At 34.0% G+C, this 15,181-nt stretch overlaps 2 protein-coding genes across 2 annotated transcripts; both read right to left on the bottom strand.

Moving 5' to 3' along the window:
* Positions 1-2,873: 2,873 nt before the first annotated feature.
* Positions 2,874-5,471, bottom strand: LOC139505517 (uncharacterized). The gene has a single exon (XM_071295063.1). The coding sequence runs from the start codon at positions 5,469-5,471 to the stop codon at positions 2,874-2,876; it is 2,598 nt and encodes an 865-aa protein (XP_071151164.1).
* A 5,205-nt stretch (positions 5,472-10,676) lies between these two features.
* On the bottom strand, positions 10,677-11,360 carry LOC139505516 (uncharacterized protein F54H12.2-like). Its single transcript, XM_071295062.1, has one exon. The coding sequence runs from the start codon at positions 11,358-11,360 to the stop codon at positions 10,677-10,679; it is 684 nt and encodes a 227-aa protein (XP_071151163.1).
* Positions 11,361-15,181: the final 3,821 nt, after the last annotated feature.

The following is a 15,181-nucleotide window of genomic DNA, read 5'->3' as shown; positions in this document are numbered from 1 at the left end:
GAGTGCAAATTTTGTAAAAATCTTACACATTTCAGTGTGTTGATCCAAATTTCTGTTTCCTTCGAGGTACATCTCACTGATGGACAGCTGATGTCTCCTCCCAAAATTTCTACAACGCCAACATCTCCATCAATGAAGAGAAAAGATTTCTCTGTTAACCTGTCAAATTTTATCTTGATGATGTTGTCCTTTACACCCTCATAGGTGTAAAGTCCATCTCCTTGAAACTTGCAGCTGTATTCCTCCAACACAAAATCAATACTATACTTCTTCTCACAATCCCGTACATCAAAACGACTCTCAACACCACCAAGCATGAACATAAACAAAAAGCAAATTCGGATCACAACAAAAGCAGCCATATTTCTTACATAAGTTACAGTCGCAGGTGAAATGCATTGTGGGATTGTTTTACGTAAGTCCATTCAATCGGCAATCCTACGGAATCGACCGAATGGTGACGAATGGTTGTACGGTTGTATAATAAGGATGATAGAGTTAGCTCCCATACACTATACGGTAAAAATGTGATCACTGTTCAAAGGGGAACAATTGTTGTATTATGTACAGTGTGGTCATCGTGAAACTATCGTTTAAAAACTTTAGGTAGAAAATACGGTACAGTCATCGTGAAAAGTGTATTTGAACAGTTTTTTGAAAATACATATGATGAAATTATGATCAGTATATTCAAACACTGTTTGTTACCACATTATTTATTTATTGGAAATAAAGTGTTGAAACTGACGATATTTATTCAATTATACCCGATATATTATAAATACCATCAATTCATGTAACAACGATGAAAAACATTTGTGTACTTCTAAATTTAAGTGAATCATTGGGTTGTTGGACACACTGTGCCCTTGACTTCTGTGTTTTACTAGTTTGCACCGAGCGGTTAACAAAACACCACAAACAATGGAACACAATGCACTATAAATTGTGAAGGTCTTAATAGTTAGAACACTAGATATTGAGAAAACATGTCTCCAAACTTTGATAAGGAGCATGTCTATCATTATAGATATTCATTGAGCATACTGATAAAATCTGAAAAAAGAGCATCGCAAACCTCAATCATATTTTCTCAAATTTCAAAGCGTGATTAACTGATAATCAGAAGCATCTAACATGTACTCGGTTGATAGAATTGATCAATCTTTTTGGTTTTCATTGAGCACTTTGTCTTGAAATCAGAAAAAGAAAGAATCTAACATGTACTCGGTTGATAAAACTAACTTATCTTTGGTTTTCATCAAACATTTCATCTCTCAAGTATTGATAAAATCAAAGAAAGCAAACTCGTCACACACCTCGACTATATTTCTCAAAATCTCAAAATCATCTGAACTCAAATTGATTGATAAAACTAAATTATCTTTTGGTTTTCATCGAACACTTTGTCCTACAAGTGGCGGTACAATCGGAAAATCAAACCCATCACGCAAATTGATTGTATTTTCTAAAAATAAAACCAGATCAAGTGAAAATCAGAAGCAGCTAAGCTCATATTAATTAACAAAACGTACTTATCTTTTTTTTCCCATCGAGCACTTTGTCTAGAACCACTAGAAGGTGGTCTTCTTTTCTATGACTATAATCAACTAGTGAATCAAAGAAGGGGTATAAATATGACAGTGTTTGATACACTTTACCAAAACAATTTGAATCAACAGAACTATGGATCAATACGCATTCGCCAAAAAGAACAGCATGAAGGGGAATTTAGAGATGAGAACCATGTTTGGTAGAAACATGGCTCTTGTTTTGACAAAAGTTAACGGTTTCTATTATGTTAACTATTACAACAATAATCCGCGCAACCCAGGCAGGTGTTCCCTAGGGTGGGATGAATTCATTGAGATGACGTCGATGCGAAATATGTTGGAGCAGCTACATTCACAATTTGAGGTAAGTTTTGTATTTTGTTAAGGTGTAATGTGGTACTGCTCGAAGGTCCTTCTTTTTTCATCTCTTCAACTTTTTAGTTATTTTTTTTCTAACAACTGATGTGATGTTTTTTTTTTTAATTTTAAAGGACCCACAACAACAACCAAAAGAACAGATGTTCACCCCGCCAACACCACCACCACCCTTCATTGCCACGCCAATAGTAACACCAGGGGGAAAAAGACAGCACGACGCGGTTGGGGACGAACCAAAACCGAAGAGGCAGATTGTTGCAACAGAGGGAAATTTAACCCTCTTGATTTTTTCCAACAATTGCAGCAGTTTGAGGGAAAATAGTTGTTTTTATATGTAGAATATAGGCGACAAAAGACGTATAGACAATATACTTTTTATTTATAAATGTTTTAACAATAGATCGAACAACATTTGTTTACATTTGGTATTCTAAAATGTCCATATGAATAACTGTTAATTGAGTTTTTCCAAAACCTTTTATCATCAAAGTTACATAAACCAACTTTTCGAACATTATTAATGTATAAAGTATGATTTTCACTTCGTATTAAATCCATATCATTTATTGTCATCTTGTTATCAACTAGGCATTGTTTATAATTAATATGTCGTATTTGTTTATCAATAGCACATTTAGCAACCCCCTTTGCAGTCCGCTTTTCCTTTTCTAATAACTCTCCACCATTCTTAATGTCATATATTAGACTATACATCTTTGGACGCAAACCTATAAATTCTTTGATTGGAACTCCTAAAATTACCAAAACATTCATATTAATAACATAGTAACAAACAATACACTGTTCTTAGAATTTTTATATGAAATCAAAGGAGTTGCAAATGTTTAAGGAAATGTTTAATATGAATTTATTGTATAATAGCAATAGTCTAGAAATAAAAATTTGATACTTAAAAGAAATATTTACCAGCCATTTCATCTTTCATTTTTCGGGCACTCTTTTGTATATAGTGGAATGCAATTGGTCACTTGGTTGATAATTTGATGTATCAAAGTAGTTCAAGAAACTGTTCATATCATCATATACGTCATCTGTATATATTTCATAGCACAGACTATCCGTATCAGTGAAAAGAAGATTTAGGTTCCCACCATATTTCTCTTGCATAACGTTGTAATGAAAATCATACATGATGATTTTTGAAAGTTCTAAAATGACACTTCCTACATAAACAGGTTTGTTTAGTAAAAGATTAATGTGTTTGTTCTCAACACCCACCAAATCTTCATTGAAGATTTGAAATCTCTCAAAGGAAGGCCGGGAAACACACTTTTTAAGGCTGGATTCGTTGTTTACAAGTTTTATGTTTACTCTATTTCGCAAGTTCTCCATTGTTTTTCCAAAGACGGAATTACACATTAATTTGAAGAAATTTTTTTCAAAGTCATTCCTTGCCTCCTGCCTTCTGCTTGTGTTGAATTGAATATAAGTAGCCAACCAAGGAGACTGGTGAAATTCCAATATTCTATGGACTTTAGTAATTTTCATTCCCAAGTTTGTATACAGTTGTAAATTACGGTAATGTGTGATATAATTTTTCTTATTTTCTAGTGTTGGTATCAATTTGGTGGTGTTTGGTCGTTTTCTGTGTTCTCCATATAGATCTCGGTACAGAAATTTGCTATAGCTTGAAAGTTCATTATCCTGTACATTTTTATGTGAGGGTGCTAGTGGATAGGAGTTATGCAAGTCGTGTAAGTCATGGGGATATTCCAGGTCTACCTCCAACATGTACCCTTTATCTGCATCTGGCGAAATGTTTTGCAAATTGAAACTTTTAGTTTCATCTTCATCTAGCCAACACATTAACCCTGTTGGTAGAGGTTGTGACATTGCCCAACCATAGAGGTTATTAGCATCATAATACATTATATATGAATTTTGTTTCGCATCATCATATCCATCTATATATTTGTTGTTGGCTCTTGCATATTGTTTTGATATCATGCTTATCCCCCCTCTACAGCCAAGCTCGAAAAAATTGTACATATCAGGACTTGTCAACAATTCTAAATTTACACCCGTCATTTTCAATGCTGCTTCCCATGCAAGCCCTGGTGCTGTAAAAAAATGACTTGCATCTAATCCATAATAATCAGTAGTCATATTTCTAAATCGCTCAAATACGTCAGTAAGTAACACTACATCAGTCAAAAGGTACAAATCATGATAGCTTCCAAGATTTGACATGCTGAATGTATCCCACACCTTCAGTGCGTGGCGATAATCTTGCTCGGAAATGTCTTCTCTCTTTAAACGATTATAGAAAGCTTCTTTAGGCGGTAGGGAAGTTTCTTGAAATTTGTCATGGATTGTCACATAATCATAGCAGTAAACATTTTTTCGCAAAAGTAATTTTGCAACCTCTTCAGATGGAAACGCTTTTCGAAAGTGATGGAAATGAGTTAACCCATCAATTGCTAAGTTCTCTACCAAGCGTTCTAAACTTTCAGACATAAATTGATAGGAATCTAAGAATCTCAAATTTCCAACTGAGAAGGAAATGTATTTCTCCATGTTGTTGGGAATGCATTTGATTCTCTTGTCTTTAAACTTTCCTGCTGCTTCAATCAATAAATGTGAATCAAATCCTCGAAAGTTGTGAAAAAAGATGGGAATAAATGAAGGATTTTTCAAACTCAGATTGCAAGAATTACACGAAGCCCCTCTAAAATTACTATAGTTTGGGGAGTTCATATTAACACCAAACTCACTCACTCCAATATGCGAGTGATCCCTCACTTTACCCGATGTTTTCGAGAACAATGTACCACATACATAACAATTTGTTGCATTTTTGAATTTATTTTCAGTGTTGGTACTCATGATTAAGGGTTCAGCATCTGCTAATATATTTCCTATGTAATCTTCCTCTTGAAACATGCTCTCAAAAAATTGTTCGACGACGTTTTCCCCTCTATAGATGACTGGTGCTTTGGAATAATTCGCGTTTGTACAAACAACCTGATATGCATAACTGCATGCTTCAAATTTTGTGTGATGAGTTGTTGAAGCAGAATTTGGACTGGGTGAGCATGTATCTAGTTTACATGCCAATGCCTCAAAATCGGCATATATGACAAACGGAACTTTCATTGTTTTGTGGTAATCCTTAAATTTTAAAATATCATCTTCACCCTCTTTGGGGTATTGTACTTTTTGAAAGTCGAATCGTTCACAATAAGGTCGATGAGCATCTAGCAGGTCTTGACGTATAAATCCGTGGAGACATCGATGACAGTAGTGCAGTTTTGTGTGGGATTTATTATGTGTATGTCCTAGGAAACGACTCAGATTTTTAATCCAACAGTAATGAGAGTTTTCATCATTGGACAAATACAGCAAGTCAATTTCATTAGAGCCATTTGACATTTTAGTCATGTATAATGGGAAAATTACCCCATCTTCCCATCCAAACACGTTAATGGATAAGTTATTTTGTTTTTCAAATTTCTCCACTTTGGAAAGAGAAACAGGGAAGTCGATTCCAGTCAAATTCAGGGAATCCTCATACTTCATGTAATGAGAAACACGGTCGGGATTCCTTTCTGCAGGATGTAGTGCAGCTAATACACTCCACAAGAAACATTTTCTATCTTCATTTTTAGCTCACCTGGCCTAAAAGGCCATGTGAGCTTTTCTCATCACTTGGCGTCCGTCGTCGTCGACGTCGTCGTCGTCGTCGTCGTCGTCGTCGTCTGTCGTCGTTAACAATTTTTCAAACATCTTCTCCTCTGAAACTACTGAATGGATTTGAATGAAACTTAACATGATTGTTCCTTAGTATATCCTGCACAAAATGTGCGCTTCGATTTTTGATCCGTCAAAAAACATGGCCGCCGTTACTTAAAATAGAACATAGGGGTCAAATGCAGTTTTTGGCTTATATCTCAAAAACGAAAGCATTTAGAGCAAATCTGACATGGGGTAAAAATGTTCATTAGGTCAAGATCTATCAGCCCTGAAATTTTCAGATGAATCAAACAAACCATTGTTGGGTTGCTGCCACTTAATTGGTAATTTTAAGGAAATTTTGCAGTTTTTGGTCATTATCTTGAATATTATTATAGATAAAGATAAACTGTAAACAGCAAAAAAGATCAGCAAAGTAAGATCTACAAATAAGTTAATATGACCAAAATTGTCAATTGACCCTTAAGGGGTTATTGTCCTTTAATGACAATTTTTCACAATTTGTTCATCATATTTGCTAACTTTAAAAAATCTTCTCCTCTGAAACTACTGAATGGATTTGGTTAAAACTTAGCATGATTGTTCCTTAGATTATCCTGCACAAAGTGTGTGCTTTGATTTTTGATCCGTCAAAAAACATGGCTGACGTTACTTAAAATAGAACATAGGGGTCAAATGCAGTTTTTGGCTTATATCTCAAAAACAAAAGCATTTAGAGCAAATCTGACATGGAGTAAAAATGTTCATTAGGTCAAGATCTATCAGCCCTGAAATTGTCAGATGAATCAAACAAACCATTGTTGGGTTTGCTGCCACTTAATTGGTAATTTTAAGGAAATTTTGCAGTTTTTGGTCATTATCTTGAATATTATTATAGATAAAGCTAAACTGTAAACAGCAAAAAAGATCAGCAAAGTAAGATCTACAAATAAGTTAATATGACCAAATTGTCAATTGACCCCTTAAGGGGTTATTGTCCTTTAATGACAATTTTTCACAATTTGTTCATCATATTTGCTAACTTTAAAAAATCTTCTCCTCTGAAACTACTGAATGGATTTGGTTAAAACTTAGCATGGTTGTTCCTTAGATTATCCTGCACAAAGTGTGTGCTTTGATTTTTGATCCGTCAAAAAACATGGCCGCCATTACTTAAAATAGAACATAGGGGTCAAATGCAGTTTTTGGCTTATATCTCAAAAACGAAAGCATTAAGAGCAAATCTGACAAGGAGTAAAAAATGTTCATTAGGTCAATATCTATCAGCCCTGAAATTTTCAGATGAATCAAACATCCAATTGTTGGGTTGCTGCCACTTAATTGGTAATTTTAAGGAAATTTTGCAGTTTTTGGTCATTATCTTGAATATTATTATAGATAAAGATAAACTGTAAACAGCAAATATGATCAGCAAAGTAAGATCTACAAATAAGTCAATTTGACCAAAATTGTCAATTGACCTCTTTAGGAGTTATTGCCCTTTAAAGACTTTTTTCACAATTTGTTCATCATGTTGACTTACTTTAAAAAATCTTCTCTTATGAAACTGCTGTATCAATTTCAGCCAAACTTAGGCTAAATGAGTTTCAGAGTTTCAGAGTATCTAGTATAAATTTTATATTTCATTTCCTTGTATGTCAAGAAACATAGCTCCTATGGCTAAAATAGAACATAGGAGAAAATGATTTTTTTTTGCTTTTGAAGAAAATAGGACGATTCAAAGAACATTTAAATAAATTGAAAAGCCAAAATAATCATTGATGAGAGATTAAACCAAAAAAATTCAGGTGAGCGATTCAGGCTCTTGAGAGCCTCTTGTTGATGTTTATTATTGAAAGAGAGGAGTACAACTTTGAAGGTAATTTCATGTAACTGGATCCCGAAATCGGTGAGTATTTTACAGTATTAACCTCCAGACCTAGAACTTTGTTAACAATCCAATTGGATCCTTTGTGTATAAATTCTTCCAAGGATCCATTCATTTTTTGAAACGCTTCGTTCAGGTTGTGATCATTATCATCATTTTCCAGGGAGGTGTAAGTTTTACTACGAAAATGCGGTGTTGCTTTTTCTTTAGTTCCATCCTCAATATTTCGCACCATATCCACCCTCACATTCAAATACCATTTAATGTCATGAACTTTTTTTCGTCTCATATTTAATTCTTGTTCAACTTCCAATTTCATGTTCGAAAAAAAATGCAAAAGATCATATTTCTCTGCTTCTTCTGGGATTATATCAATCTTGTTCACCAGATCATTTAAAGCACCTTTTCGAATGCGTTTCAATTGTTTTCTCTTTTTAACTACTTTGGAGGGATCATCATCGGAAGTTTTTAATGGTTCCTTTGCTAAGTCATTTGTTATCGTTGAGACATTTCCCCCCTGTTGCAACGTTTGATTGTTTTCTTCATTATTCAACGGATGCATTTTTATCACATGTTGAAACAATAAATCATAAGTGTAACATATTATTCCACAGTGTTTACATTTCAATTTGGAGGATGTTTTTGTTGTAACACCTCCCTCACACCCTTTTTGGTGTTTCTTTCTATAACTTTTGCGCGAAAATGACTTTTCACATTTGTCACATTTAAATGATATACAATGTGCTTTCATATGTTGGATTTTGTTGTGAATTTGTTGAAATATTTTTTCCACAAATGTCACATTCATGTTTCAATTTCAGCTTTTTACTGTGAGTTTGTTCAACATTTTCAACTTCTCTAACCAGTTCATCCTCATCACAGTCACTGAATTCTTCATGATTCAATTTTCTTTTCAAATTTCTAATTTCAGATTCCAATGGTTCACTGCCAGGTGGATACTTTTGTGTGAGACATTCAAAAAAATGATGTGCTTGCACCGATGTATCCATCATAAAATGAGTAGCTGTTTGAGGTTTTAAACTTTTATAGTTGACTTCGTGGAATTTTCTTATAACTTGTGTGATTGGTGAGTTTATTTGATGCAATCTTAAAAGGAATGTTCATTTTTAAATGGTTTTAAAGAAGTCACTTCAGCTAGTAGTCTTTGTTCTTGTTTGCATTTAAACAATGAAATAACAATTAATACGATAAAGAACAATAACACAAAAAAATTTATTGTTTTTAATCAGATAATATCAATGTTCAAGCTATATATTAACAATTCAAATCTTAAATGAAATCCATTTCAATTTGTTACTGTCTTTTGTTTTTAAATGTTTTTTTTTTGTGATCGGAACTCCTTTTTCACTTCATTCTTTTTCGATTTCAAAAAAGTCTTCGGTTTCATTCGCACATATGATTCATCGCTTTTTTTATTCACAGTGTACTCTTCATTTTTGTGCAATGGAATCTTATTTTGTATATCATCTTTTCCATCCTCTTCTCTTTTAGAATGTGTGTAATTTAACGTCTCATCCTTTGTTTTTACATTGTTAATCAATTGTTGATATTTTAGTTTTGGAACTAACATTAACTCGCGAGCCATAATGTATGCAAGCCTCCAAGAAAATAGGTAATTCTTTTTTTAATTTCTGTAATTGACGTCGTCTTTGATTTAATGTTAGGTCAGGACGTAGTACTTCTCGAATGAGTCGTTTTCGCTGCATCAATGCAGTTTTATTCTTTTTTGAAATGGGACAAACACCCTTTATCACATTATATAAGATTTCTAAAATAACTTGGAGCTGATTTGTCGTTAGAGTTTTCAATATGTATGTTATTTGCTCTGTAGAACAAATCAAAAGAAATTGTATGAATGATTGACGTTCCAATTTATTCATTTTCAGGTTGGTAGATAATTGTGTCCTGATCGGGAAGAATGTCTGTGCGCAACTGATAAGATTTGTCGGAGTGAGGATTAATATCAACAACTAAATATCCATAGGATTTGGAAATTGATTTCTGGTAAGCATCCATAAAAAACTTTGTTCTACCGGGAAATATTTGTCTACCAAGAGTTTGTATTTGTAGCATATCTCTTCTGTTTTGAAATAGAATGAAATAATGACAGTTTAAAGATGCCGTTCTCATTGATTTTCCTTTTTGAAAAATATTTTGAATTAGAAATATAATCGTTATGTTTGCATGGTGACTACCAACGCACATGAGTTGCACCAATTCCTCTGATTCTACTCCTTGCATCATGAGGTCATCAAAAACAATTATTTTATGTCCCTCAACAGCACCCCATTCGTTTAATATATCCATCGTAGGTAGACCCTTGTAAAACTGAATGTCTGCTATTTCATTTTCCATTTCATCGTATATTTTTTGCCACATAGAATAACAAAAGAATATTTTAGAGATAGGACTCTTAAACATTCTATTAGCGTGTTTTAAAATGTTCTTTGTGAAAACAGTTTTTCCTGATCCGCTGGGGGCGGCTATGAAAATAGATGTTGGAGATTCAAATTTCAATAAACTTTCTTTTTCCCACCATGTATCCATGTCGTGATCACTTTGTAGAATGAAAACAAATGGATATTCTGACATATTTATGACAAAAACAACAACAACTAAAAAGCATGGAGTATATCATAGTTTATTTATACATTTACATATTTGATTACAAACAGAAGTGTTGTGCATGCAACAGTGAAACCTTTGTTCAATAAAATTATATACAAATTGATCATTCCTTTGAAAATCATCGCTAAAAATGTCAAAGACTTCTTTTGGCGAAAAATTTCTACAGCGACACATTAAGTAGAATAAACAATATTGTCCACAAACTTTCGTTTCTGAACTCTGCAGTCTCTTGTGATTGAATAACGTTCTCTCAAACAAGTTCACGTACTGTGTAATGTATGGCGATAGTGTGTCTGGTGAGTTTCCATAGGAATCAAATATTTCTAAAATACTGTTCTCATCAACATAGCATGCAACCCAATGTCTTCCGGGAAGCTGATGTGGGTCAGTATTTGTGATAAATCCAAAGGGTGGTGTTTGAAGTTTTTGTTGTATTTCATCTGCTGCACACACTTTCATTATTTTGTTTTTCATTTCCCTATCGCAATTAATGGCACACTGCAACTGGTTGGTGTTCATCGTTCCAAGATTACATCTCTTGCTGCATTTATTTCAAAGTATCCTGGATATTCAGCATATACGATACAGCTTATAGCGTCCCGAAGTGCTGAACTGAACTGAACTTCTAAACGAACGTTTCCTTGTTTAAGTAAGTGTAAATATGACCCATCATCCCCAAAATTTGGCTCGATCTCAAAACAATACAGTGCATACCCTCCAGCGAAATCGTTTCTGTTTAACTGGTTACCTGAATCACATGCCCATTTATCCGTTACTTCAAACATGCTATTGAAGGCTGGAACAATGGTACGACCACTGCTAGTATCAAAATTCAGTCTCATTAAATTCCCAGATACTGGTATGTTATCAACAAATACTCCGATTTGATTTAAATTAAAATGCTGGAAATTAAATGGATTTTTCGTATAATCACCAGCAGCGGCTAGAGCATTGACAAATCCAACCACTACTCTGTTTGGTCTAATGTTTTGAAATAGTTGGTCTTGGGCAAAATTTACTGTCCCTGCTGCTACAGTGATTTGCTTCACTTCTGTTTTGATGAATGGGTACTTTGCATTCACAGATTTAAGTATTTCAGCATGACCATAAATTACTGCAGGGTTGATTTGTATTTTGCAAGCTTTCAAAACGATGTCTTCGATGATCACTTTAAAATCTGGGGCTACCTCGTTCGTCATGAGGCAAAATTCTGGTCTTGTTCTGGTTAGTCTTACATTAATCGCAACTTGATTCAAAATATACCGATTCATGTGAAACAGATCATGGCAAAGAGGTCCTTCCATGTCGCCTGTTTTTGATTGAGCAAAATAACGGGCGCGGGTATTGAGGAACTATTAGATCCTCCATTAACATCGTTGTCATCCAAGTGTCCTGCTACGTCTTTTATCCAGAATTGAGATGTCAGTTGGGAGGTTTTTGATTCGCTACCATACGACAATAATGTCTGAATCATAGCTTTATAGGGATAATGGTTAGTTGTAGATGAAACTAGCTTGCCTTGCATTGCAACTTCCACTTTTGAAAACATTGATTGCAGAAACAAATTTATTGGTCCTACATATTCGTTTTCAGTTAAATTGCTGCCATCGCCTTTTACAAGTTTAGCCTTAACATAAAGCTTTGATCGTTTAAGGTCTACATATTCCATACCATGTTTTCCTGTAATCTCCATATCTATAATATTTCCCGTCAATTGGGAGTTTGAACGAACTTCCTGAAAATACATGCGTTCTACTGCTGACTGGTATGGTGGTAAGCTGAATAAACTTAACCCACTAGGTTGCGCTTCGTGAAAGTCCGCTACATTAAATGCTGCCATAATTATTTTCGAAGATGTCCTTAAATGTTTTAGTAGTTAATTTTTTCCCCTTTGATTTCTTAATCTTTCGTATCTTCTTTGTTGATTTTTTTATCTTTCTTATCTTCTTAAAAGATTTTTTAATTCTTCTATGAGTGAATGTCTTCTTTAGTGTTTTAGATCTTGATTTTCTCTTTTGCAAAGCTCGTGAGGTCTTTACCGTTCGACGTTTTTTAGTTAAACTGAGAGGTTGCGGTGAAGCTTTTCGTTTAATAGCCTTCTTCAAAACCTGGAGTTCGGTTTTTGCTTGTTCAACTGTCTGTTGTGCAGGTGATACCAATTGAACTGTCAATGGATTTGACGAGTTTTTATTTTCTAAATGATCAACATTCTCTATTGGAATCATAAAAGTTCCCTGGCCACCAATGAGTGAACCGCCAACTTGCTTCCTTTTGCCACTCCCACTTTGATTAATGTACGGGTTATGGTTACCTTTAGCCATGTTTTCATAATACTTGACCCATTTTTGTGGGTTGGGAACATACATTCTATCCATGTTAGAAAAACGGGAACGATTTAAAATGAAGTGTCAACGTTGAGGGTTGGTTTAAGAATGAAGCTTGTGAGTCGTATCTGTTTGTTATATAAATGTCAATATCAAATAACTCTTTTGTATTTACAGGAATGTAATGGGGAGACTCAAGAATTGAAGTCCAATCACCTGGTCTAATGCACATGAGTCTTCGAAGTAATGGTTTTTTTTCACCTTCTACAATGGAATCCTGGCAAATACTTGAATGTATGTATATAGTATCCTCTATAGACTTTGAACATTGAATTTCAGCTTCTAAAAGAGCAACTTTCCATGTTCCATCTAAAACAATAGGAGCATTTAAATGTGATTTGAATTTATATGGTGAATTGTCTGGATAATATGGAGATGACCCATCACTACTGAGAACAACATAGATACTCATCTTAACTGCTACGCCTCCGCTGCGTCAGTGATATCTTTCTCTGGAATCCACTGATTATATTTATCAGGCCATCCATCAAATTTTACTAACCACTGAACTTCACCTTTTAGTTTGCGTTTTTTAATTTTTTTTCTATGAACCATAAAGCATCTTCATCTTTGTTTACTCTCTGGAGCTCGCTCTCATAAAAATGGCCGCGAACTGGTTGATCCATAAAATCTTTAATCACATAAACACAAATTGATTGCATTCTCATCCTCTGACTAATTTTAAAAATTTCTCTAGTAAAATGTTCATCATATGATCGATCAAATATCATATTTTTATGCGAAAGTCTTACGAGATCATTGCGCTTATAATGGTATGGTGTAACTGTATTCTTGTTTTTCATTTTTCTTGGTTTTAAATACATGTATGCCCATATATCGGCTTCGTTGGTCAATTTAACATCCTTGGGTGCTATATTATTTAAACTTCTATGCGGCGTTGCATTGTAACTTTTTATGATGTCTGGTAGCACATCAATGTAGCGATGTGTTCTTTGTTTTGTAAAATAGCGAAACATCATGTTCTTGATAGTTTGAATAACTCGTTCAGCTATGTTGGCCTTCGTTGATGAGTTTTGTGTGGTGAAAAAATAAATATCTTCAGTCTTCAAATATTTGCGTGTAATATTTGAAGTAAATTCTGTTCCATTGTCAGTTCTTAGTTTTTTACATTTTCTTCCTTGATTAAATATGCTTTGAAAACCTCTTATAACTTCTTTTGCTGTTTTATTTTTCAGAGGTTCCACCCAAAGATATTTGGAGAAGATATCTATAACAAAAAGAAGATGTTTCACATCTCCATTCTCTTTAGATAGTGAGGATAAATCAGCCAAATCAGCATCGAACTGATCATCAATTCCGGATACCACAACTTTTGCCTTTTTAAAAGTTTTCCGTGCAGGCTTTTGCAAACTGTAATTATCTTGATTCTGCAACCATGATCTGATGGAGTGTTTACCAACATTCTTAACACCTCTGGCTTTTAAAACCTGATACAGCTTGTCAGGACCAAGATATGCACCTGCTGCGGATAAATCATAATAAATCTTTTTCAAAACGGAGTCTACTCTCTTATAATCCTGCCTTTTCACCATATTGATAATGTGGATGATTGTGATAATTGATTGATGGTGAACTGTGAAATGACAAAAAATAAAAACGAATGAACTACTTATACATGTTGATACAATTTTTATTGAATATATGTACAGTTGTGCATAATGGATTTTTAATAAACAGATCAACACTCATCTAGTATGTATATAATAGGTTTTATCAAAAGAGGTATTAAATGATTAAAAGATAATAACGTTTTTCTTTTTCTTGTCATATCAATTCTAGAGCTGGCTATTGATCGGATTACAGTCTTGTATTGGTTTAACTTTTGCTGGTTGGCAATGCTGACTGTTATTCTTCCTTGTAAAATGTTTTTAGCAATAGCACACAAAGTTTGGATATGTTCATCCTCCATAAATCGAACTAACGTCTTTCTTTCATTTGGGTCCACTAGGTAAATAGTTTTCAGAAAAACGGAGTTATGCATAATTTGTCTAAACATTATCAGGTTTTACAGAGCTGAAGTGTAAAACAGAGATTTATATGTTGTGTTCCTCTGCAAAGAACCTTTGAAAGAGTGCACAGAAGTCCTGTACATCCTTGTAAAGTCTATCTGGTTTTGGTAAATTTTTCCTACACCATTCAACATCGTCGAGTAGTTTAAGAAATGTATTCCTAGCATGTTCACTTATGTCTACAGTGTAACTGCTTGTCCAATCGGATTGTTCAATTTTTTTCATTTCTTGTTGCCACTTTGTGCGAACTGCTTTGTGGTCGATGTCAGATAAGGCCTCTTCAAAATGCATCTCCAAATGTTCCAACTCGTTCCACATTAAACATGTATGTTGTATCTGACTGGGATGGTCTACAGCACAACCATAACAATATTTTATTGATAGTTCGACAATGTCTTCTCTCAGTTTAGAAGCAAACTTGACGTTATAAATACTAAGCATGAAGCAAATGCTGTTTTCACCTACATCCATTCTGAAGTTAAATGTGTCTATAGTGGGAAAAGAAGTGATCATACTCTTTTATATTGAAGAATTCAACATTCCAAAGAAATTCATACCAAAACTATTTGAGGTATGTTGTTCCTATGATTGATATTTGATAAAATT

The sequence above is a fragment of the Mytilus edulis genome, unplaced genomic scaffold (genome assembly GCF_963676685.1).
Source record: "Mytilus edulis unplaced genomic scaffold, xbMytEdul2.2 SCAFFOLD_1113, whole genome shotgun sequence".
Lineage (NCBI taxonomy): Eukaryota > Metazoa > Mollusca > Bivalvia > Mytilida > Mytilidae > Mytilus > Mytilus edulis.
Note: the sequence above shows the minus strand (reverse complement) of the source record. Positions and strands in the feature narration are given on the sequence as shown.